The 26917-nt window shown below is 43.5% G+C and overlaps 1 protein-coding gene across 1 annotated transcript in view; it reads left to right on the top strand.

The window, feature by feature from the left end:
• The window catches only part of LOC145411189 (latrophilin Cirl-like), a 217982-nt gene extending 200593 nt beyond the window's left edge, over nucleotides 1–17389 (top strand). The window contains exons 14-15 of the mRNA XM_080281244.1: nucleotides 12175–12399; nucleotides 13444–17389. Coding sequence (XP_080137370.1) covers nucleotides 12175–12399; nucleotides 13444–14595 — 1377 coding nt within the window. The 3' untranslated portion in view covers nucleotides 14596–17389. The remainder of the gene's footprint in view (nucleotides 1–12174; nucleotides 12400–13443) is intronic.
• The last annotated feature ends 9528 nt before the right edge of the window (nucleotides 17390–26917 follow it).

Genomic DNA, 26917 nt, shown 5'->3' with positions numbered 1-26917 from the left:
TTTTTGGAATATTATGAAGAAAACGGAACCACCTGCATTGCAAACGTAAAATAAAAAATGGCTTGGGCTAGGTTTATGGACTGTACAGGTGTTCGAATTATGTGAAAGAAATATGCTCAGCTGGTTAAGAATGTACAGCAGACTATGCCTTGACTGCTCTGTACAGCTGAAAATTACAGCATTGGTTGATAAATAAACAGCGATGAAGGCGGTGTGTTAAAGCTGTGCTGGTCTAGTAATGTGTAAACAGTCGTATGAAAAAAAAAAAAAAAATGTACTGCTGTGATAATGTACCCCGAGCCAGCAGTCTTATTTATTTTTATTTTTATTATTATTTTTTTTTTCAATCTGCCTCTGAGGGTTTATATTCAACTTACGGAAGATACCTAGTAGTGAAAGTCCAGATAAAGGCTATATTGTAACTCTCCCGTTTGAAAAGCCGTGTAAACTAAATAATGTAACTCTGGTGGTGGGAAGAATTGAAAATGAACGGTGTCATGGTACTGAAGGGGTTTTAATGGCGGAATAATGGACAACGAGAGCGACATTAGTACAGGTCCCGTGATGCATGTATACAATTGATTTTTTTTTTTTTGTCGACCCCCCTCCCGCTGCCCCTCCCCTTTCAAAAAAAGCCATCGATAAACGTAATTGCTCTGTGGGGCCAATTTACCCCTCGCCAAAATTGAAAACAACACGATTAACATTGTCAGAGAGAGAGAGAGAGAGAGAGAGAGAGAGAGAGCTTTGGTTCAGGGGTCAGGGGAGGAGTGGGAGTGGGATAAGGTGAGCCAGAGTGTGGGGAGAGGGGGAGGGGAGGCTGAAGGGGTAGTTGGGGAGTGGGGTGGAGGTTAAGGGGTGGTGGAAAGAGAGGAGGGGGGGAGGTGGAGTAGAAAAGTGGGGAGTGAGGTAAACCACTGAGGGGGAGTAGTGGAGAGAAAGAGAGAGAGAGAGAGAGGGGGGGGTGGTGTGTGGGGTGTGAGGGGGAGGTCGTATGTCACAGTCGAAATGAAACGAGGACCGGGAATGGGCGCGATATTTTGATAGTCATGTCAGGACGTATAACCAACCCTCTCTTAAAACGGCTTCACACCATTCCCCTCACATTTTCACCCAGAGATAAATGGCGCTTTTCTTTTGGGTGTAATTTTCATTTATTGACGTTAATATACGAAAAGACAGCCATCCTTGTATTATAAATAGATAGTAAGACAGACAGATAGATGGATGGATGGATAGATGGATGGATGGATGAAAGATAGTAAGATAGTTAGATAGGCAGGTAGATAGATGGATGGATGGATGGATGAATAGATATATAAATAGATGGATTGACATGAATAGATAGAGTGGTTTTATTTCTTTGTATTTTACTGTATATTGTACTTAGTTTTTCAGAAGCTATGGTATCTTAGTTTTATTCAACTATATGCTCGAAAAACAATCAACCTTTAGATTTTTGGTTCTGTTTTTAACCTTGTCATTAACTTTTGGTGTTTTTTTATTATTTTATTGTGGATGATACTCGAAAAGAAAGCCAAGAGTTGTATACTAGGCTTTAACGTGTGGAGTAGAGCCACTCGTCTGTATCAGGTATATATGCTAGCCGGCCGCTACAGTACATATATATATATATATATATATATATATATATATATATATAGATAGATAGATAGATAGATAGATAGATATATATATATATATATATATATATATATATATATATATATATATATATATATATATATATATATACACACAAACCATACGTGCATACATACGCCATTCATACATACATATACACATACGCCATACATACACATATACATACACCATACATTGATACATACACACAGTACATACGTACGTACATACATAAGTACATACATACATACGTACATACATACCATTCATACATATATACATACAAACCTACGTACCTACCAACACACATACATACATACATACAAACGTACCTACCTACCTTCCCACATACATATAAACCCACCTTCCTACCTACCTACGTACACATATACATTGATATTTTGCTTCATATTCCATTACACAAAACCTCATCCATTTTTAACGCATTCTTATTTGCATTACCATAACGACGTTGAGCTTTGCCGTTCAATCCCTGAGTCGATTCCCCCCCCCCTTTTTTTCCCCGTGTAATCTCCCCGCATAAGTTAATCACAGGCCTCATTTTCCGGCGCGTGTGTGTTGGTGGATTCGGTGCGGTGTGTGTTTTCGGGGGAGAGCGTGTTTGTTTGGCTTCCCTGTTTGTTTCTCGGATGTTGATCCGCGAGAGTGCGGCTGTTTGTAGAGAGGGAGAGGCGTGGGCTGAGGATAGACACTGATGAGACGGATAGATAGACAGATAGAGATAGATGGATTGAGGCAGGGTCGGTGGATAGACGGATAGATAAGAGAGAGAGAGAGAGGGAGAGGTGGATTAAGGATAGACACTGATTAGATAGATAGATAGATAGATGGACTGAGGCAGGCTTGGTGGATAGACAGACAGTACTGTTTGTAGAGAGAGGAGGATGCTAATTGACTAAAGATAGATACAACTAAGGGGTATAGAGGTAGAGTAGGTGAAATGATAGCTAGGCTGTTTAGAGAGAGAGAGAGAGAAACTAAACAGATAGATGGAAGTAAGCACAGTGAATATAATGTTTATGTAGTTTGTAAAGAGGGGGTGTGCAAGTAGGCTAAAGACACATATTTAGAGAGAGAGAGAGAGAGAGAGAGAACGAGAGCATCCTTCAGCCCACCATCAGCTGAAACAAGAACAAGAGCGGCACTGCAGAAAACCCAAGTTGCTTCCTACACAACAGACGCAGCAGTAATAGCCTTGTCCGTCACAGTCACAGCGTGGAGTGCGGGGATGGAGTGGGGTGGTCTTGGGGAAGGAGTAGGGAAGGGTGAGGTGGAGTGGGATTAGGGAGGAAGGGTGTGGGGTGGTTGGAGGGGAGAGTGAGGAAGGCTGAGACGGTGTGGAGTTGGGGAGTAGGGACGAGAGGGGGATTGGGGTAGGGATGTAAAGACGAGGCAGAATGGGAAGGGAAGGAAAGAAATGGTGTGGGATTGGGAAGGTAGGGAGGAGAGTGGGATGAGGTTGAGGTGGTAGAGACGAGGTTGGGAAGGGTTGGGTATACTGGAATGAGGTGAGGTGAGGTTGAGGACGGAGCAGGGAAGGAACGGAAGTTTGGTTTGGAAGGAAGGACATAGGGGGTAGGGTGAAGAAGGTAGAAACGTGATGAAGTGGGGTTGAGGAGTGATAATGTGGGGTTAGGGAAGAAAGGATATATGGTAAGACTGGGGAGGTGGGAAGGAGTTGGGGTTGAGGCTGGACTGGAGAAGGGATTAGGTGGAATTGGAACGGTTGGAATGAAAAGCGATGGAGCTGGGGAGGCAGGAATAAGTAGGACTTAGTGAGGAATACATAGTGGCCTAGGAAAGGAGGAAGAGAAGAGGTCAGGGCACGACGGGGTTAGAGGCAGAGAAACGCACGTGACGGGAATTTGCAAGGACAGGAGCAGGATGGGACCGTGAAGTCAGAAAAAGGGGGCAAGTGGCAGACATGACGGGACAGGGAAGAGACGGGGCAGGAGTTGGGTTATTGCAACGGGGTGCGGCACTCGGCAGACTGAGACTGGATTGTGTAGGCCGGGAAGCGAGGACGGGGCAGGGTGGGTGGTGGACGTGGCGTAGCAGATGGGAGAGACGGGGTAGGTTTGGGGTTGTTGCGACGAGGGGTTGGGGTTGGCAGGGGAGCAGAGACGGGTTTGTGTAGGGTTGGGAGTTGGAGTAGCGGAGGAGAGGATCTTATAGGACAAGGAGTTGGAGAAGCAAGAAAAACGCAGGAGAGGGAGGAAAAAGAAAAAGTGTACGAAGAAAGACAACACTAAGCAGGTGGAAGGCGAGGACAAGGCAGGGACAGAACAGTGCAGGGAGGAAAAACGACAATAAAAAGAAAGAAAGGGGGAAAAAAAAAAAAAAACGGTCGACAGGGAACGAGGGAGAGAAGGGAAAAGTGTGTGTATGTGGAGGGGGGAGGGGAGAGAAAGACTGAGCCAAAGAGGAATTAGTCTGGAACAAAACAGGATAGGGAGGGAGTCGAGTAACAGCAGCGCAGAATAAGAAAAATGCAGGAATGAGGCAAGGAGAAGAAAACCATGGAAGAGAGAATCAAGGCCAAGGAAAAAAAGAACACCATAACCCCCAACATGCCACACTTTCAAGAACGTGACGACTTTTGCATAATTATCCAAACATTTTGTCAAGCGACGGGAGAATTTTTTGGCGGAATTTCTTGGGGGTGACGTTTCTTGTTTTCTTGAAAAATATGAACTTTTTACGTGCCGACAACAGCAAAAATGGTCTTTGTGATTTTAAACATTTTTCCACAAAGTGATGCATAATAATATTTCTTAATAAAAACTGTCACGATTAATTTGTAACTTTGTGAGAGATTGCATTGTCAAAAACTACTTCACTTCGATGACTATTTTCTTCCATTTTATTCATGCTAATTCCAGATGATTTTATGTAACTTCGGAAAGAACCTCTAGTAACGAAAGGGTCAAGACTATATATAACCCCTCCAGTTCGGAAAGCCTCTCCTAATCCGCATAAAATCGTATGGAGATAGCAAGAGTAACACCGTCGAAATAAAATCGGTGGAGATTTAAAAAAAAGCATGAAAAAAAAGACGTCATCGTATATGTTATTATATCTACCTATTTGCCTGTCTACTTATCCTCCAACCACCCTTATTCTATGCACCCACCTACCTACATACCTACTTACCTATCTTCAGTCTGTCTTACTACTTCCCTATCTTCCTACCTGCCTATCTACCTACCCTCCTATCTACCTACCCATCCACCCGCCCATCCACAAACCTACTCATGCATCCTCCTACCTGATTACCAACCTACATATCTTAACCCACCCACCAGCATCCAATCCATCTGCTTGCATCTTTATCTCTTTTCTATCGCTACTTTAATGGTCACTGCTCCTCTGAACTGTCTGCTTGCATTCCTCCACCTCTACGACGGGCGCGTAGCACCCGTCTGGCAGCAAACTCTCATCCTTTTTCTGTCCAACTCTCTAATGCAAGAGTTAACCGTTACTCCCAGTCTTTCATTTATGCAACAGGTCAGCTCTGGAACTGTCTCCCTCTGTCTGTATTTCCTGCTGCCTATGATCTCCAGTCTTTCAAACGCAGTGTGTCCAGGCATCTCAAAATGATCGGATCTTGAATTTGGCTCTATATTGTGTTTTGTTTTTCTCTTGGAGGGAACTGTTACTGCGGGCTCATGGCCTTTGGTTCCTTCTTCCTCGCATAAAAAAAAAAAAAAAAAGTATATATATATACAGTATATATATATATGTAAATTTTTTAAACGAATGTCAGGACCTGTGAAGGGGAGGTGGGTTGGGTGGGGGAGTTAGGAGGTGGAAGGGGGCAAGTTTAGGGACTTGGGAGACTAGTGAGTGTAAGTTAGGGGGTTGAGAGGATGGAAGGTGTAAGTTCAGGGACTTTGGGGACTGGAGGGTGTAAGTTAGGGGTTATGGGGCTGGAGGAGGGTAAGCTGGGGGGCTGAGGTGGCTGGAGGGGGTAAGTTAGGGGGTTGAGGGGGCTGGAGAGGGTAAGTTAGGGGTTATGGGACTGAATGGGGTCTGATCTTAGTGGCTTTGGAGGGGGGAACTGATCAGAGGGTGAAGGGGTGGGGTTTGAGTGGATGGAGGTGGGAGGGACTGGTTTAGGGGGTGGAGGCGTGGGTGGGTGGTGGGAGGAATTCAGCAGAGTCCGTAGGAAAAGTTTTAGTCCGAGGGGAAGGAAGGAAGGGCGAGTTGGAATCACTTTAATGGTAATTGCCTTCAGCGGCTGGTAGTGGAGTTCCTACCATCGTTCCGCCCACCCACCGCCCACCCATAGCCCACCCACTTACTTTCAGCCCACCCATATATCCGCCTACTGTATTTACCTACCTACCTACCTGTCTGCCTACTTACCCATCTGTCTACTTATCTACCTACCTACCTATCTACCTACTTAACTATTTCTTCCCAACTGCCAGTCTATCCACCCACATCTAACCCATCTTCTGTCTTACATACCTGACTTCCTGTTATTATATCTACCTATTTGCCTGTCTACTTATCCTCCACTCACCCTTATTCTATGCACCCACCTACCTACATACCTACTTACCTATCTTCAGTCTGTCTTACTACTTCCCTATCTTCCTACCTGCCTATCTACCTACCCTCCTATCTACCTACCCATCCACCCGCCCATCCACAAACCTACTCATGCATCCTCCTACCTGATTACCAACCTACATATCTTAACCCACCCACCAGCATCCAATCCATCTGCTTGCATAACACATCCAGTCATCCATCCATTTGGTTATTCATTTTTTCACCTGCCTATCCATCCATCCACCCACCCATTCACTGATCCAGTCTTTCACCTAACCATCGATCCATTTTTCCAGTCGCCAGTCCGCTTACCTACTCACGCATCTTCCTACCTAGCTATCTCCTACCCACCCTCCAGCATCCAGTCAACCTGCCTTAATAACCCATCTATCCATACACACATATATGCATACACTCATCCTATTTCATAACCCACTTCCAGTGCACTCTCCACTTCTACACACCATTACATACCACCAACATCCCACGTCCACCCACCATTGCCCACATCCACCCACCATTGCCCACATCCACCCACCACTGCCCACTGTCAGTCATCTGTAGTTTACAAATCCACCTCATAGAGAAATCGGCAAATTAAATTTAAAATAAATGAGTACAATAGCGTTGCGTAATGATTTTATTTTTGCTAACGCCGGACGATTTGATTCAGCCATCGACAGTGTATACCATTCATTTAATTCCAGACGATTTTGTACAGCGAATACCTGATTATTATTTTAGCTATCACGAAACTATTTTGTACAGCGAACATCCAACTATTCTTGTAGCCGTAACGAAATTATTTTATACAGCAAACGCCCGACTATTGTTTCAGCAATCACGAGACGATTTTATACAGCAGACACCTGATCATTGTTTTAGCTATCACGAGACATTTTATTCAGCTGATCAACGCCTCACTACTCCCCTATAGTAGGACTCGCCTACGTTTGCAGCTGTGGTGTGGCCCGCACCTGTGTACTGTACAATGTTGCCACGTTTCCCCAACTTGCGATGTGAAACGGAAGCTATTTATGTACAAGGCAACACAAATACGATAAGTTCAGATGAATAAAACTTACACGTGTATTTTGATGGATGAATCAACAGTAATCTTATTATGCCTAAAATATTTATACAGTAACACAAAAACATAGCATACATATTGTACAGTGTTGCTAAAAGAAATTGTAGTCACTTTTAATGTTTTTTAGCGTAGTTTTAGGGCGGGTAATAATACTACAGTTATGGATATAAGAGAATGAGCCTGAAAAAAGAAGAAATATGCCAATATCCAAAGTAAAAGAAATAATTCATATAATTCTTGTGAGAGGCAACACTGACACACCCAGTCTGGCCTAAGGTAAAGTACGTACCTCCATAGACCCAAGCATAGCTTGTACAGGTGTTGCTAGGGAAAAATGCTCACATTTACTGGCTTTTACCGTAATTTTAAGGGCGAGGAATAATCACATTTATAATAATAAGCTAATATGTAGGACAAAATAGTAGGCATATGCCAATACTGAAGTAAAGAAAAAAAAAAACATTATTCACTCGCGAGCGGCAACACTTCCACACCCAGTCGGTGGCCTTGACCTCAGGGGTGGTGTGGAGAGAGAGATGGAGGAAGGGGAAAGAGAATGAATGAATGAAAATCAATCATGGTACTGCAATAACGGGTCATCTGTCGCCGTATACAAAAAATGATAAATATCACTAAATATAACAAAACCAAAATAACAAATGAAAGCACAATTATAAACAACTTATAAAAGAATCAAAAGTACTCAGGGTGGCTCACATCTCCCGCCAGGAGAGAGAGAGAGAGAGATAACGGTCATCTGTCGCCGTATACAAAAAATGATAAATATCACTAAATATAACAAAACCAAAATAACAAATGAAAGCACAATTATAAACAACTTATAAAAGAATCAAAAGTACTCAGGGTGGCTCATCTCCCGCCAGGAGAGAGAGAGAGAGAGAGAGAGAGATAACGGTATAGAAAACGTGGCATCACTGTACACAGGTGCGGCCCACACCATAGCTGCAAACCTAGACGAGTCCTACTATAGCCAACCTATTTCCCCACTACTGAACCCCTCTCTCCACCCATTTCCCCACCCACTGAAACCCTCTCTCCACCCATTTCCCCACCCACTGAAACCCTCTCTCCACTCATTTCCTCGCCCACTGAAACCCTCTCTCCACCTATTTCCCCACCCACTGAAACCCTCTCTCCACCTATTTCCCCACCCACTGAAACTTTCTCTCCACCCATTTCTCCACCCACTGAAACCCTCTCTCCACTCATTTCCTCGTCCACTGAAACCCTCTTCCCACCCATTTCTCCACCCACCTGCACCCACCCTTCAGTCCCGGACACTCGCTTCTTCGTTCTGCCCCACCATCTTAACCACTTCACTCACTTTCCCACTTCACCCACTTTCCCACTTCACCCACTTTCCCACCTACCAGACCCACTTCCCCCAAACCCACTTTCCCACCTATTACATCCATTGCCCCACCCTCTGTACCCACTTCCTAACCCCATGCATCTACATCCCCACCATCTACACCCACTTCCCCACCCACATACTAAATTTCTCACACACAGCACCCACTTCCCCACCCACCACACTCACTTCCCTACTCACTAGACTCACTTTTTTACGAGCCACTTCCACTTCTTTTTCCTGCCCCCATCGCCCCACCCACATAAACCCACCCACATAAACCCACCCACTGTACCCACCCTCAAAACCCACATGAATCCACCCACCTGAACCTACCCACATGAACCCACCCACATGAACACCCACTGAACCCACCACCTGAACCCAGCTTTTTCGTAATAGCCTGCCCGCACCTGGCCGTCTGACCTCATTCTTTCGCTCTAGAGGAATCCAAGACGCCCCTAATGGTAATTGTGGTCTCACGGTAGTTACCCCTGCCCCCCTTCATCCTCATCCCCCACCCCAACTCCCTTCACCGCTTTCTGATCCCTCACCCCTCCTCGATCCCCCTCACATCTCACCCTTTCTTGATCCCCCTCGCATCTCACCCCTTCTTGATCCTCCTCACCTCTCACCCCTCCCCGACCACCCTTCTCTCCTCTCCCTGATCCCCTCCTTCACCCCACCTTGATCCCCCTCCTCACCCTGCATTTTCCCCTCTACTTCTCCACTTCTCTCTCACCTCTTCTCACCTCTTTCTCCCTTTCTGCATCTTCCTTTTTTTCACTTCTCCCAGACCCATTCATACTTGTACTATTCTCCAGTTTTACCTCTCATATTCTCACCATTCCCTCTCCCCTTTACTTGGTTGCCTTTTCCCTTCCACTTTTCCTAGCTCATTCTTACCCTTTCTGGACTCCCGTATCCCTCCTCAAACTTCCTTCACCCCACGTCTTGCCACTCCTTAGTTTGCTTCCTCCTGCTCCCACCCCATCCCCCATTTATCTGTTCCAGCCCATCCCCTCTTAACCCTTCCAGCCGGCATGGTGCCTTTATAGCACCTTCGCTAGAGAATAACAGTTCCGTCTACAGCTTGGTCGTGGATACGCTACAAAGACCGTCCAAAGTCCTTCTGGTGGAAGGGTTGGTGGATATTATTTCCAACCCGTCACCTATGAGGAGTCTTATTAATATTGTGTGCTTAGTAGCCACAGTCAAGTAGTGAGTTAAAAGTGAATGTAACAATTAATAAATATAGCATTTATCCAGGTACTGCAGCTACTGTGGCCACTTAAAGAAAAGTGAGTTTAGAGAAGAGTTTCTTTGTAAAATGGTGTTAATTCATGAGAGTATTCATGTGAGGAGAGATGAAGTATACAGGCTTTTTTCCATGGTGTGTGAAGAAAAATGGCAGGATGTAATGTTCAGGCCAGTTATGGTGATGGTACCTGTGACTGTCCGTTTCTGATTGTTTGTGTTGATGTGGTGTGATGTTAAATTTTTCTAGAGTGGATTTTCCTTTCATCACAAGTTAATTTGGTATATTGTCATGATCGTTTGTGTTCCAGCGGGGATATTGTTGAAGTGGATAACTTTTTGATGGTTTTCTTTCAAATATGGCGTAATGGTTTGCTTTCGTGTTTTCAGTTTTTTTTTTTTTATGATTGATAATTTTTGTCACTTCAGGAGTTTTTCTGATGTCTGTTTTGTTGTGTGTTTGATGCTGAGAATGTGTCGCTTAATTTATATATTATTTTTATTGGTTCTATTTCTCGTTTCTTACAAGGTGTTTTGAGATGGACAGTTATTGTGGCATCAAGTCTTTGGGCATAGCTAGATATGCCCTCCTGTTATTGCTGTGAACTAACTTGATTTAGTAAATACAGTATCAGTTCAGTGATGATGATTGCTGGTTTGTTTCATCAGATGTGATGGGCTGTATTCTTGTTGTCCTAGGAAAATCCATAGCACCTCTTCTTTGATGAATTATTTTGCCTACTACATCTTAACCTTTTCAGGGCCTAGTGACGTCTACATTTTCTCAAGCCACCCGCAGATGATTATACAGTATTTAACATTTGGGAAACTTCTTGGTGTGGAGAGTTGGAATCATTCTCCATTACACTCTTCCACCAAGAAATCTCCCCAAAGCTAAATAGTCTGTGGTTAGCGAGAATGAAATGAAAATGATGTCCTTGGACTGAACTGCATAACAGCTGCTTGTATATTACTGGTGCAAAGTACAGTATATCAAAATTACAAAGACATGAATAAAATACAAGGGAATATACAAGTGTATTATGCAGAGTATGTCACAAAGGGTTAAGTGCTACTGAGAATATGGATCAATAGTTCCTTTCTCTCTTTCTGTCTGTTTTTCTTTTTCTTCTTGCATTAACTCCCATGCAATAGAGGTGTCTGGAAGGGTGTTGGTGCTGCAGAAGAGGGGCAGGTTGCATTTATTAGTTTCCTGGGTGCAACGAGATGAGTCACATAGCCCATTGCACCTCAATGACGTCTTTTTATGTGATTTATTCCTTGCTGCTATGAGATGACTTCAGTCTGTTAAGGAGAGCTTTTTGGAATGAAGGAGTTTGCTGAGGCCTTCATTAACATTTAACTTGTGTCTTCTAAACTAAATGAAATCATCTGGAGGTAGCAAGAATATAATAGACATCCATGGGCATTTTTTTTCCAGTTTATTTCTTGCAACTGTGAGATGGTTTTATTAATTTTAGAGAGCTCTCTAAGGTATATGAAGGCTGTATCCAACCCCTCCAGGTGGAAAAGTCTCTATTAAGTTGCATGAAATGATCTGGTGGTAACAAGGAAATACAAATGACGTCCTTGGGCAAAAGGGATGCAGATTAATAATACGTTTAGTAGCTTTTTTTAACTACAGTAATAGAGTGTAGAGTTAACCCCCACAGTCCCCCATCTGGCTTGCCAAGGGTCGGGATAAATAAAGGTGATGGTGTTAAATATCCTTCCATAGCATCCTTAATCCTGCATCCTTACCTCTCTAACCTAAACCCCAATCATTCATATCAGCCTGCATAACATTTAAGGGTTTTGGGTGGAATGTAGAATTAAAATTAACCCCTTCAGTATGGTGATGTCATTTTTGACACTTGTTCATGATGCTGTCAGATGATTTTATTCAGCTTAGAGGAGCTACTTTGTAGAGGAGGGAATGTAAAGGCTAAAAGTCAGTCCTCGGTTACGAAAAGTCTGATCTGAGCTGAATAAAATCATCAAGAGAAAACAAGAATTCAATGTAAAGGATGTCCCCAGGCTTAAAGGGGTTAAATTGCAAGTTCTAATCAGTTTTTACTAATCAAACTAATTCAGGTTGTAATTGACTCTTAAAGTAAAAGCACAGTATAAACTTGAATCATCATATTTTAGTGTGCATAGTCCAGTGTTGCATATTTAGAGCTGTGTTGAGGGTGAGTGTTGAGGGCATTGACAGATGTGTCTCCCTCAGCTGGTGCCACGACTAACAACCGGTCGTTGGACTCGGAGGGGCAGCAAGGGCAGCACGACCACCTCCTCGAGTCCCCAACTACCTGCCACAACAGGACCCCTCAGGGCAGGCTCTCTTACCAGGGGATCCCTCTCCCGTACCCCCCAGAGGAACAACAGCAACCGTTCAGCTCGTCTCCACCACACACTACATGCTCGCACCACAGCTCACGACCACGAAGATGAGGTGAGGGCACACTCCAACCTTGGCGTGTCCTCAGTTCACCCACATCAGCCCCCACACAGCCCTCAGCCTCACACACCAGAGCATTACTGACAAGGAAAGCACCCAACAAACATTCCCACAGGCCAACATGCAGTCATCGCCTTACAAAAACCAGGTTTCTGTTTTTGTTCTGCATCTGAACAGACTGGGATAATGATACCTTCCCAAAGGTCTTGTGGTTAGCAAAGGAATCAAACCCATGACTTTTTGTCTGTGGATTGAGTGTGCTTCTGAATACACCACCACCACTCCGCATAGCAGATGATCAGCCATGGATTATTTAAAGACTGGAGTACTGCTTAGAATGGCTGGCTAAAGGCTGCTGTAGTCAGAATCGTGGGCTGCTCTGATGTTCACTGAACTGTAAAGTAAATGTGTGGGAACATCTATGGGCTGTGCGAGGTTAATTGACAGTGTGTATGGAAGCTGCTTGTGCGAACTAAGACCCTGCTGTATCACTAAATCATGGAAGCTACCTGTGCTAAGGGCCTACTGTATCACTGTTGTCATGGACTGGCTGTGCTGTCTTAAGATGACTAGTCCGCATTGTGAAGATTGCATGGTTTACCATAAAACTGCCCAGGACTGTGCAAGGTCTCATGCTGCCCCTCCTTGCCTCAACACTTGCCCTCTGTCATACATGGAAAAGAAGTACTGTATATGATGATCGACAGTAGGTTTGAAAAACAGTGCTAATATACTGTATGCTATTATTATGGGCATTTTAATCCAACAGTTAATGCTGACAGGTGTGCATGGATACTGTAGATAGCTAATGTAGTTTTAGTGTCTAATACGTTGATCTTCATAATTTCAAGAGTATCATGTCTGAAATGTATGTGTGTGTATTTGGCATGCTTTCAAATATACATTTTTTCGAAGAAAGATAATACATTCAGATATTTTTTCATACTGTTGGTTTTAATGAAAAATTAATTATGATAATCATACTTGCTTTATTACTCTAACTTTTAAGGCACAGAGCTAAAGAGATAATTGTTTCAGAAGTACTCGTTTAAGTCGTGTGGGCGTGACAGTGGGCATGGTGGGTCAGAGCAGGAGGACTCTCCCCGCACAGGTCCTGCCCCCAAGCTGTCCTCCCTGCGCCTCAACAACAATGTGGCCCCACACCTGCCCCAGGACCACCTCGTCAATCCCTACACCACTGCCAACTCTGCTGCCGCCACCACATCAGCTGCCAACAACAGTGTCACAGGCAACCACATCCAGCCAGTGCCAGGTCCAGAGGCTCTTCTTCCTGACTACCGCTTGGTAGGAGACACATCAACACTCCGCCTCCCAGCCTCCACCAGCAGCTCCCGTGGCCATCGTACACACTCCCCTTGGAACCATACATACACAGAGATCCCTGATGGAGTGCCAGCTGCTCGTCAGAATGGTTTAGAGGGAGGGGCAGACCCTGTGTATGAGGAAATTGAGCGTGAGGGTCGTTCAGAACTACAAGTAAGCGACATGAGTGATGAGGATGGACGCCGTCACAGTTCAGACATTTCTCGCCAGTCATCGCGCAGTTATAGTGATCATCGTCCCCTCCTGCCATACACCCTGCCAGACCGTCATGCTGCCCCACACCACCACCAGCAACAGCATGACCCTCGCTTCAAAGGACGCTACCGCCAGCAGGACTGCCTTGAAGACCCTCAGACCCACACACTGCCAGGGGGCAGGCTAGGTATGGGTGGACCCCTTGATCATACTGTGGTCAGCTCCGGCCATATTTTGCCCATGACTCATGCAGCCGTGACCTCAGCTCATGCCCTCCCTCCTGGTAATGGCCACATCGCCAACCACCAGTACATGGACGTGGGACCTCATTTGATGGGTGGTGGACACTTGCTGGATGGAGGACGACAGTTGGAGACATTGCCTCAGTACACCCAGGCGATGCTAACAGCCCAAGGACACCCTCTTCCTGTGGTGCATCCCCTCAGTGAACCAAACTTGCGCAATTGGGAGGCGGCACAACGGCACAGAGACTTGCAACAGCTCCAGCAGTTAGGGGAGATGACTGTGGCAGTGCTGAGTGGAGAACAGGTGGTGTGCAAGCTGAAACCTCCCCTAGCACCTATCCATGAAAACACTGGCACTGCCCAGGTGGAGCGACACCCACCCCCACCTACCTACAGCCACTGCTAGGGCCTCTGTACAGTTAGACTCTTGTACATATGTGTATAGTGCTTTAAAACCCATTAAAGGCCTTTATGCTTTATGAATGTAGATGTGTGCGTGGCAAACCATACTCATGATAATCATTACCATAGATAATTTTACATTAAGCTGATAATCATGAGGACTGGAGTGTTGCAAAGGCCGAGATGGTGTAACCTGGTCCCTCCTGCCCTCTCTCATGCCGACTCAAAGCCCATCATCCTAGTCAATTCTCAAGCAGGAGGAGCCTTTGTCACCACCCCTGAACTGGTGTGACAAAAACTTAAGTGCACAATCCTGCATTCATTGTCAGGGCTGTGATGATACACCCTGCTTTTATCACTAGAACACTGTTTATATCATAGTGTGTTTTGATCATCCTGCTGAGAGGAATGCAAATGTGTGGTGTGGGATATTTATATGACATGCATGAAGTGGCCGGTCGGCTCCTGCTGCTGAGACTGTGGAGTTCTGTGGACATTAACTCTTTTGTACTATCATGATCAAAAGTTTGCCATCACTTCTCTGCCATTTATGATGATGTAAAGTGTTACATGAAAGTTTGTACACAAGATAAACAAGAATATAATGAAGAATACTTGCAGACGTTTGAGTACGACTGAGAAATGTTTGTACACTTAATGCTGGCAGATAACTGGCAGGGAACTCTTGCTTGTGATAGTACGTGACTGCCAGTGTTCTCCTTGAGTGAACGTATTTATTGCACTTTTTATGAGAATTTTGTTGTAGATAGGCACAGTTAAGGACACTTGAAGTCAACACAAGTGAGTTAAGAGGATGTTTCTCATAGTGAAAAAACAGAACTTATTTCAGATATAAAACTTCAAGCAATATGGCAAAACTGATGCGGCTAAGTACTGTATGTTTTTTGTCTTTTGTTGCAGACAGCTACTTGGTTCAGAGTTCATGAAATGTATCAATGCCACATTTTGACAAGGGTAGTTTACCCACTCGTATTTTACTGTGACCAACAAGTATTTGTGAAAAAATAAACATAAAAAAAAAATGCTTATACCATAACTGATAGTAACTGGTATTTTGACTTTGAATTGCATGACAGAGTTCTGGCTAAATACCAGTTTGTATGGTAAAAAATAAAGGTCAGGCTGATGATGATAATGTAGGGTTAAGACTAATTTCATGAGTGGTGATAATGCAAGGTGACGATGAGGCAAAGCTTGATACGCTGGCTCTAACGTGATTTGACCCACGTTGTAGCTCCCATGTGCCTCAGGTTACTCCTCAGCACACCATCACTACAAGACTCTGAACCCCCTATGTCAGTTAATCCCTGCAGCACCAGGATATATTTATTTTATCCCTATCATCACAGACGATTTTATTCAGCTTTGGAGAGACTTAAACTGGAGGGATTTGGTATAGCCTCCATGTATCCCTTCACCATAAGAGGTCTCCCCATAGATTCAGCTTAGAAAATTCTGAATGAAAGGTTAGGGTTAGCCTATGTTACTCCGTTCACTGGAAGAAGTCTCCCCCTAAAGTGTATCAAATCATCTGATTGGTAGCTAGAATAAAATAAATCTGTCATTGTAAGTAAGGGAGTTAACAAGCTATTATGTAATTATGCTTTTTCTCAGTTATGCTTTGTTCTCATATAGTTTTTTCCCTCTGTATCATCAATCCTGTTGCCGGAAACTGCTTGATCCTCATTGCATTAGATTATCTTAAATATAGGCAGATAACTACAGTGTTGTCTTGCTTTTTTCTACATATTTATTTTGTGTTTTATAAGTTTAGCACAAAGTTTGCTTCCATGTTTTTGTAATGTTATAATATTCTGATGTGATCCTATTGCTGTTAAGTCATTGATATACATTTATTATTATCTCATTACTTACAGTTACTGTGAGGGCCTTATTCTGAGTTCATTTATTTTTTAATGTACTCTTGTTGTATGTTGACCTGAGTTACAAACTTCAAAAAAACAAAGCAGAATTCATCTACTCCTAATCAGACTTGGAAGTGAACACGGAATGGAAGGCCGGTTAGATAGAACATGGTATACGAAGATTTTTACTGCACTGAAAAGAAAAAAAAATAGTATTACTGAGTTACCATGTTTTCCCTGATCAGGTTGAAAGAGGTTTTAAGTTTGCGTGTGTAGCCATAGAGAACCAGGGTTGAAAATCACAAACACACTTATGATCATCCTCTTCTCATAACTTGCATTTGTTTTTGCAGGAAAGATGGGGCATGTAGAATTCTCTCTCATAATTCACATTAGTATTTACAGGAAGGGCAAGGAGCCTGGAAAATCTTCCCTCATAACTCTGATTTGTCTTGACAGGAATGATGAGGGGAGTGTAGAGTCATCGCACATTTTTTATTCTTTGTGCAAAAACAAACGACGTAGGAGAAGGAAACTATTGTGAGCTGTATTGTGCTTATGCAGAGAGGATATGAGGGGCATTATGCTGTTCTTCTTGCAGAGGTAAAAAGTTTATGCTGCAAATGAGGTAATAGAGAATTGATGCTGCAGATCATATTCATCTTTTCTCACTCTCCTTGTGAAATTAAATGTGAATTACGAGGAACAGTTGATTGTAAGTGTGCATGTGTAGACACTATAAGAACCAGGAGCCAAGGCCGCCTCGCTCTGTCCGGCCGTCTAAACTCACAGTAAAGCTAAACAACTTCAACTAGCTTACATATATTTCTGTGCCTCTCTCTCACATGTGTAGTCATTGTATAGGATCAGCTCTGTTTTGTAATATTTTGTATGTAAACTGTGATACATGTATTAAATAAACAAGAATCTATCGCCAAATTGATATCAAATAAATTATTGTGAAGGAACCTATTTGCATTTCTTAAAGCACCTGAGTTTGTGTTCTACTTAATCTCTTCAAGCCAGTGATTTTTTATTTTCTGCTTGATACCTCTGGATGATTTTTTTTTTTTTTTTTAAGTTTGTGAGAGACCATTGCAGTGATGGGATTAGAAATAGTCACCATGAACCCCTCCACAACCTGAAGTCTCTCTCCCTCTTAGCTGAATTAAATCATCTGAAGATAGCAAGAATAGAATATAAAATGTCATTGGACTAAAGGGATTAAGTTACATGGTGCAGACCAGTTCCTATTTCTGTTTTTAATGCTACTTCTGTTTCTGATTATGTTCTTTGTGTTATGTTTGATTATTCAGGTAGGAAAAAGGGTAGTGATGATGATTTTTTAGGCATGCTTTTCCTAGTAGTTTTATATTTCTTACTGATGATGGCCATAAGAAATAAAGGCAGTAACATTAATTTGCATACAGCCTAAACCTTTGGCCTAGATTATACAAATATGATTTTGTCATTGATACAAAATTATTAGTGCAGAGTTGAACAACAGTGCTAGGACACATTCTCCCATTGCACCATTATTGTGTAAGATTCTGTTTACCTCAGAAATGACAGGTAGCACTGGTAGTACACTTACCTATTTTAACCCTTATTCTTGATTTTGGCTTTTTATTTATTGATTTATATAATTTTTTACTATTTAGAACCATGGTAGTGGTAGGTGGGGGCACTCACCTTCCACTCACTCGATGTAGTGCTACTCTTGGGTGTCTGCCCTTTCCTCTCCTCCATCCATCTTTCTCTCCATCCTCTTCTGTTTTTCTTTTCTTCATTCTTTCCTCGTCCTTCTGCCTATGTGTGACTTTACACTCCCACTTCTGTCTTTCTTTCCTTCATTCTTTCCTCTTCCTTCTGCCTGTGGGTGACTCCACACTGAGTGACAAGCCAAATGGTTTCTGTACACCAGGAAACCATTTACAATGCTGGGTGGTAACCATATAACCAAAATTTGGCGCCTGGTGGTTTAGTGGGTAATTATGGCACTCCAGTCGGACTGAGCCGGTGAAGATTTATATCCAAGGGGTGGTTGGGGTTTATTGTTCACATAATGCCACTCAGGAATGAGTGAGGCTGGTCACTCTCATCTTAAATGTCAGGACCAACTTACCTAGCCTCGGGCTTCTATGCTTCTCGTGGGGCAATGTAGGATTGGATGAAGGATGGATGGATGGAGAACCTTGGTCATCTTTCCTCAGGAAAAAATGTCTTTTATTCCTTCACTTTATGTTGACTCACATCATGCATTAACCCATTCAATACAGACATCTTTTAAAATATATTCTTGCTCCTTTTGTTGTTGTGGCCCTGGGCTTATCTGGACAGTAACCTTGGTGAACTGCTGGTTGAAGCTGCTCTTCTCCTGCAACCCATTATCCCCCTTTCGTGGGGTTTAATGCTTGCCAAGCTGCAGACTTCATCTGAGGTACAGTGAAGGTCTGCACAGGCCAAAATGCAAGCCGCATATGAGGTATAGTTTACAGTACACTGGTTATAAAACGATGACTCTGTGGAGGTAAACTACCTTACAAGGAATCAGCCTGGTAGGGTTTAGGAGTTGAGGGACAGTTGCATAAGAAGGCAGAGGAGCTACCTGGCTATATCAGTACTGCCACACGATGGCGTTTCCCTCCAGTACCATTCATGCTACTACCAGACATTTATGTTCAATTTAGGAAAGACTTTCCTAATGGAAGAGAATTATAAAAAAAGACATAAACCCTACATTAGTAAGAGACTCTCCAAAACTGAATGAACTGTACAAAAATAGCAAGAATAATTCAGTGGAATGTAGCTGGATGCACAGAGTTCAGAGTGCCATAAGAAAATTTTACTAAGCTAAGGGGATTCTTGAATTCATATAGTTGAAAGCTATTTCAGTTGACATGGTAGGTGGTGGCGACCATCATCCACTCACTTGATGTACTGCTGCCTCCTTCTTCCTTCATCTTTATTATTATTTTTCTGTGTCTACCCTCCTCTCTTCCTATTTCTCCCATCATTCCTGTCACTTTTTTCCAGTTCAAGTGGCTGTACACTAAGTGACAACCTAGTAACCCAGGAAATCATGTATAACGCTGAGAGGTAATCACAAAAGCCAAAACGGGGTGATGTGGAGTCATCTACAGTGCCCCTGATAACTGGGTGGAGAGATGCAAGTGTGATGTCCATCCAGGAACCAAACCTCTTCACACTTCTCCATGCCTCACAAAGGTGAGTCACACTGTACCACAAGGGAACATCAGCTCACCACATGGGACACCCCTGCAGGGGCAGTTACTTGCCAGCGACTGATGGGTTTGCTCGGCCAGACAGACCAGGGTTACTCAACAACAACCACTTTCAGGTCAATCAATACCCTCAGCTCAATAAAATGTTCTGATGTTAGCCTGGATAAAATACTCCAATGCAGCCATGGCAGCAAAAGGATTAAGAGTCGATTTGTTAGAATATTATTGTACGATTTTTTTTTTTTTTTTTTTTTTTTTTAATTAAATAATGGACCTTCTTATCTCAAGAAGAACTCTTGTTAACTTTCACCTCCTATGGATGCATTATCTTACGTTACTAGAGATACCACAAGACTGATTTTGTTTAGCCAAAATTAATTCTGCTAGTTAGATTTTTTAAAATTCTGACAACCTTTAGACTTGTACAAATTGCCTTGGCTGAATGTAATGGAATTTTTTGTAGCTGAAGAAAATGTAGTACTGAAAAGCAGTTGTGGTAGTTGGAAAGGTTAAGGGAGTCATTTCATTCATTCATTCATTGCCAGACGCCATGTATCCCAAACGGGGTGGCCAAGGGCTTAGAATTAATTGTTTTACAGGGAGGGGCACTAATCCTCTACCAACCCCACTTGACACATAGGGATGCCAACAGCATCTGGTGTTCCCAGGCGGTCACCCATCCAAGTACTAACCAGACCCAACGTTGCTTAAGGGAGTCAATTTTACATATTTCATTTTTAGTGTGGAAGGCAGTGTAGGTGTGTGGGTGACTGCCATACATCTCTCAGATGTAGGTTATGTTATAGCTGATGCATTAGACTCATCAACTTTTTCAGTGTTATGATGTATTTTATTTTATTATTGCTAGCCTTAGATTATTTTCAACATAGGTTGGGCAGTGGAGACTGGAAGGGATAATTATTGCCTTCTGTAATCACTACAAGGGGGTTTTCCTAAGCTGAATAAAGTTACCTGGTGGTAAGAAGAATAAACAAATATGTCATCATACTGAGGTGGTTAGCCATTTTGATGCTACAAATACTGAGGTATTCTTCGAATAAGGTTACCTGGTAGTGAGAATAAACAAATATGTCATCATACTGAAGTGGTTAGCTATTTTGATGCTACAGATACTGAGGTATTCATAAACCACATGGTTTCATTTATGGGGAACACTTCCAGTCTGCTTCATCACTCAGTAACATATAATTAAATGCGTAATGTAATCTAGGTGTTTTATATTGTTCCATTACACAAGGAAGTTCTTTCCATACCTAATTTTAACATCACATTGAAAGACAGTACATGTATGATAGTGCTGATCCCTGGAGATGAAAATAACTTGACCCCCTTCAAGTTCATGACATATTTTTCTGTTGTTGCAGCTGGCATTTTTATTCAATTTAGGACAGACCTCTAATAGTGAAAAGGTTATTGACGGCTATATCCAATCCCCCATCTGAGTAAAATCGTCTGGAAATAGCAAGAATAAAGAAATTTTATAGGGTTGTAGTGACTTCAACTCAAGAAAGATGGTGCTGTACATATGGATACGGGATACTGCCTCTCACCCTCACCCAGGAGATTAACAGAAGATGGAGGAGTAAGGTGCCATATTGACAGGGTAGTATTCATACATTTTGCAGTTTTGTAGGCTTATCTCTTCCCTGCCTTTTGTTAAAAAATGGTGGGATGAAATGGGCAACTGATTAATTCCCTGTGGACATTATCCTTCCAGTATTTCCTGTGTCGTCCCCCACAAATGTTAGCCAAGAAATTACATCTAAACACACATGCAGCCAGCAGTTTAAGCCCGTATCACAATCCTCACCCGGTTTGATGTGGATGGCTTCAGGGGCCATACTTATATACATAGTTTCTTGATCATAGGCTTTATTTTTGGTAGGCGAATTTATATGCCCTTCTGTCTTGACTCATACAGCCATTGTGCACTTCATAGTCAAACTGGAGTTATTAGTAAAGAAAATGAAAGATAAAATTATCTGTAGTAATAATTAACATGTATGGACACTTTATATTGTAGAAAATGTCTCGGGGTTCCTGCATGAGCATGGTTGTAGTAGTTTAGGTCCATACTTTGTCAAGGGTCTCAAATATTTTCCAGGAAAAACAAAGTCTTCTCTGCTATTTACTGTTATTAGAATTTTTTTTAGCTGATAGATGGTGGAGATCATCATCCACTCACTTATTTAGTGCTGCCTACTTCTTCCCTCACATTTATCATTCTTTTTGTGTGTCTACCCTTTTCCTATTTCTTCAACAATTCATGTTTTTTATTACTCTTTTTCCACCTCAGGTGGCTCTGCATGAATGACAAGCCTAATGGTTCCCTGTAACCCAGAAAACCCTTTAAAATGGTGGAGGATAACCATATAACCAAATAACGGTGATGTGGGGCCTGCTATGGTGCTCCAGTTAACAGGGTTGAGTGGTGCAAATGTGGCATCCATCCAGGAAACAAATCTCCAGACTCTTCCCCATGCCTGCTGTGGTGAGGCACTGTTCATTGCATGGGAACCTTGGTTCACTTCATGTGACGGCCCAGCAGGAGTCGTTGCTTGCTTACGGTTAATGGGTCCTCTTGGTCAGACAGATGGGTTACTCAGCAACAACAACTCCATTATTAGAACAAACCTGACACAAGACAGAGGGATTGGCATTGTGGTCACGTGCTGTGTGCCTGAGAAAATTAAGCCCATCTAACTTTAAATAGGCCTAAAATTGCCATCTCTATGTCTTCAGTGCTGAGTTTTAATAATATGTTAGAATATATTAGCCTCAGAGAAGTTTTATGGAAATGATGTAGAGCCATAGCATTGTGAGTTCCTGCCAGTGGGCTACATGAAATAAGTTGTAAAAGGGCAAAAATCTAGGCCAGGTAAATGTAAAAGAGTTGTACTTTATTTAAAACATCACCCTCTCTAGTCAGCAGTATGGTGTATCTTTAGTGTAATATGGAATAAGATATATACTCCAGGGGATCTCCTTTTGACTTGCGAGGTGTGTGCAGTAACAATTGTTAGACATACCTTCTTGGCATTCATCTAAATACAGTCTAATCCAAAAATGATTCCATGTTTGCCCCCGCTACCTAGTGGCGGACTTCTGGGGGGAGGCGTGGCGGGGGTTCCGCCGGCATAGATCATGGGTCCAGGGCGAGATGGGGCTCGGGCCTGTGCTAGAGGGTACAGGGCATTGCGGTTCCCAGGCTGCCGCTTCCGCCCAATAGAGAGGGGCCCGAACCTGGGAGTAGCGTCCCAGGAGGCTGCCCTATCAGTGGGTGTATAATGGCGGGATAGTTGCAGTGCCAAGACGCGCTTGGAGGGTGTCCCTGCAGCTGTCCTGGCAGGGTGCCCCGAGGCCACTACCACAGCCACTGGTAAGCTGGTGGGCTAGGGGTCCCAGATCCATTGCCTGGACCTGGGACTGTGCGGTGAGTGGGACCTGTGCTGTGTCTGTCCCCATTTATTAATACTGAAGATGACAAAACAAAAAAGGTTTCAAAGCAAGCCTGAGGACAGTAAATCACCCATGGGGATGAGGGTGGGTTCATGGAATGTGGGAAGTTTGAGGGGAAGAGCAGGGGAAGTCGTTGAGGCATTCAGTAGGAGGTGGGTGGACGTGGCGTGTTTGCAGGAAGTCCGGTACAGGGGTGGATCAGCCAGAAAGATTGTTGGGAAGGACTGTTGCTATAAGTTGTTTTGGCAGGGGAGGACAGACGGATATGGAGGTGTTGGTGTGATGGTTGCGGAGAAATGGGTGGAATATGTTATGAATGTTTTGAGAGTAAGCGATAGGATATTGGTTGTGAAAATTCTGTTGGGAAGAAAGATAGTTGTGATTATATCGGCATATGCTCCACAGGCAGGATTGGATGAATCAGAGAAAGATAGATTTTGGGATGATTTAATACGTGTAGTGGGTGGTATGCGGGATGATGAGATAGTGATTTTGGGAGGGGACTTAAATGGTCATGTAGGTGAAGCAGCCCAAGGTTATGAAGGAGTGCATGGGGGATGTGCATATGGTCTAAGGAATGCAGAAGGGGAAAGGATACTTGAGTTTGGGGAGGCAACGGACATGATTGTGTGCAACACATATTTTAGGAAAAGAGACAGTAGGTTAATTACGTATGAGTCTGGGGGAAATAGCAGTCAGATAGATTATTTTCTGGTTAGGAGGGCCGATAGGAGGTTAGTGAGGGATGTTAAAGTTATAGGAAGTGAGGAGTGTGTGCAGCAGCACAAACTATTGATTTGTGATATGGTGCTTAAAGAACAAATGATGAAAAAGAGGACTTATGTACCTAGGAGGAAAATATGGAAGCTGAAAAACCAAGTAGTAAGGGATGCCTTCTATAGCGAGTTGAGGAGAGTGGTGGCTGAACAGGGAGCTGTAGACAGAGGCGTTAATGAACAGTACAGAGCCCTCAAGAACAATTTCTTGAGAGTTACTGATGTAACATGCGGCTGGACAAGAGGACCACCAAGACATAAAGTAACTTGGTGGTGGGATGAGGGTGTAGAAGCTGCAATTAAGGAGAAAAGAAGGCTTTTCCGGGAATGGAAGAAGGGTGGTAGCAAAGAGGAATATTTGGCTGCCAAGCGTAGGGCTAGGAGAGAGGTATACAGGGCAAAGTCTGAGTCACAGAGACAATTACTTGATAACCTAAATCATGGGGAAAGGAAAAATATATTTAGGGTGGCAGGTCAGGTGAAGAGGGATAATCGGGATATCATAGGTGAGCAGTGTGTGAAGAATGATGAAGGAAGGGTAGTGGTGAACAGTGAGGATATTAAAGATGCATGGAGAGAGCATTATAACCGGTTGTTGAATGAGGAGTTTGACTGGGACAGGGAAGGTTTGGAGCCAGCAGATCCAGTGTCTGGCCCTTGGCCTTTGATTGATACTGCTACTGTGAGTGAGGCAATAGGCAGGATGAGGGTGGGGAAGGCAGCAGGTGTGTCTGGGTTGACTGCCGAAATGTTGAAGGCCTCAGGCGATATAGGGGTGAGTTTAGTCACTGACCTGATAAATAGGATTATTTATGAGTGTGTTGTCCCAGATGATTGGCTGAAGAGTGTAATTGTAAATGTGTATAAAGGGAAGGGTGATGCCCTGGAAAGAGGGAATTATAGAGGTATAAAGCTTTTAGATCAGATAATGAAGGTAATGGAGAGAGTTTTAGAAGGTATGATTAGAGAAAGAGTGAATATTGATGAGATGCAGTTTGGGTTTATGCCAGGTAGGGGGACCACTGATGCCATATTCATTGTTCGACAGCTTCAGGAAAAATATATTGGTAGGAGAAGGGATCTTTATTTTGTTTTTGTTGATTTGGAAAAGGCCTTTGACAGAGTCCCTAGAGAGGTGGTGAAGTGGGCAATGAGAAAGCTTGGCTTGGAGGAGTGGCTGGTTAGGGTGGTTATGGCCATGTATGTGGGTGCTCACACCCAGGTGAGAGTGAATGGAGATTTGAGTGATGAGTTTTCCGTGAATGTTGGTGTGCATCAGGGGTCAGTCTTGAGTCCCATGTTGTTTATCATGGTACTTGAAGCCCTTTCACGTGACTTTAGAAACGGACTCCCGTGGGAATTGTTGTATGCTGATGATTTGGTGTTGATTGCAGAGAATGAAAGGGAGGCGGAGGAAAGGTTTAGGAAGTGGAGAGATGGTATGGGGCAAAAGGGTTTAAGGGTAAATGCAGATAAAACAAAAGTGATGATATCTAGGGTTGGTGGCGGTACTGTCAAAGACGAGGGAGAGTGGCCATGTGCAGTTTGCCACAAGGGCGTGGGAAGTAATTCCATCTTGTGCGGTGTGTGTGATAAATGGGTGCATAAGAGATGTAGTGGTATCAGAGGTAGACTGCGAGATAATGCTGATTTTATGTGTACGGCGTGCCGGGGTGAGCAGGTGGAGATCGTCAGACGTGAAAGAATTGAACTTGCTGGTGAATCTCTTGAGTGTGTGGAAGAGTTTTGTTATTTAGGAGACATGTTGTGTGCTGGAGGTGGGGCTGGAGCTAGCTCTGTGGCTAGGGTGAGAAGTGGTTGGAAGAAGTTCAGGGAGCTCTTGCCTCTCCTGACATTGAGGGGGCTCTCCGTACGTGCTAAGGGGTCTTTGTATGCAGCGTGTGTTAGGAGTGTAATGCTGTTTGGCAGTGAGACCTGGGCAGTGAAGGAGGAAGACATTCGCCGGCTCAGACGTACAGAAATGACAATGATTAGGTGGATGTGCAGTGCGTCCCTGCGTCCAAGGCCTGGAGGGGCTGGGTTTACAATGGAAGAGTTGAGAGGTAGGATGGGACTGGAGTGTATTGGTGTTGTGATGAGGAGAGGTAGATTGAGGTGGTTTGGACATGTGGAGAGGATGGGGGATGATAGTTGGGTGAGGAAGGTGAGAAGTGTTAATATTGGGGGTGGGGTTATGAGGGGTAGACCGAGAAAGACATGGGACGAGGTCATTAAGTGTGACCTTAGGGTTAAGGGACTGAACAGGGAGGCTGCAATGGATCGTGCAGCATGGAGAGCCGCCATTAGGTGACCAAGGCCGACACATGCAAGCATGTTGGAGCCTTTAAAAACGAACGAAAACGAATGTTCAGTCTGAAGGAATCCCCATGCTGGAGTTGGCTGTGGTACAGCTGATGTTTTATATGGACTTGTAGCTGAACCAAGTATCAGAACCAGCTAACTGCTACTCAACAGTTAGCAGCAACTGTTGAGAAAAAAGGAATCAGTATGAGTTGTAGCTTTGACAGTGTGTACAGTCACTCAGAAAAAAGATAACCAAGTAAATGTACTTGTGGTTGAATGTTTCTTGCATAAGAGTAATGATTGTGTTGCTTCAGTTTTTCTTGCACAGGGTTGCCGAGATTTATTAAAAAATTACTTGTTTTGAGTGAGTGTGGCCCCAACTCTCCCACACCATAATTATCACTCAGGAAAATGTGAGATGTTTGTATAGAGTGGCTTTAACTAACAGACTATAGTAGCATTTAACATTCATCTGTGAAAACGGATAGTGTAACTTTAGGTATGTGGTAGGTGGGGGCGCTGACCATGCACTCATTCAATGTAGAGCTACTCTTAGGTGTCTCTCCTTTCCTCTCCTCCTCCTCCTTTACTTCCTTCTCTTCTGTCTTTCTTTACTTCATTCTTTCCTTGTCCTT

The sequence above is a fragment of the Coenobita brevimanus genome, chromosome 88 (assembly GCF_032717465.1).
Source record: "Coenobita brevimanus isolate Jiangsu-jjx chromosome 88, ASM3271746v2, whole genome shotgun sequence".
NCBI lineage: Eukaryota > Metazoa > Arthropoda > Malacostraca > Decapoda > Coenobitidae > Coenobita > Coenobita brevimanus.
The sequence above is the reverse complement of the archived record's forward strand: the minus strand, read 5'-3'. Positions and strand labels throughout refer to the sequence as shown.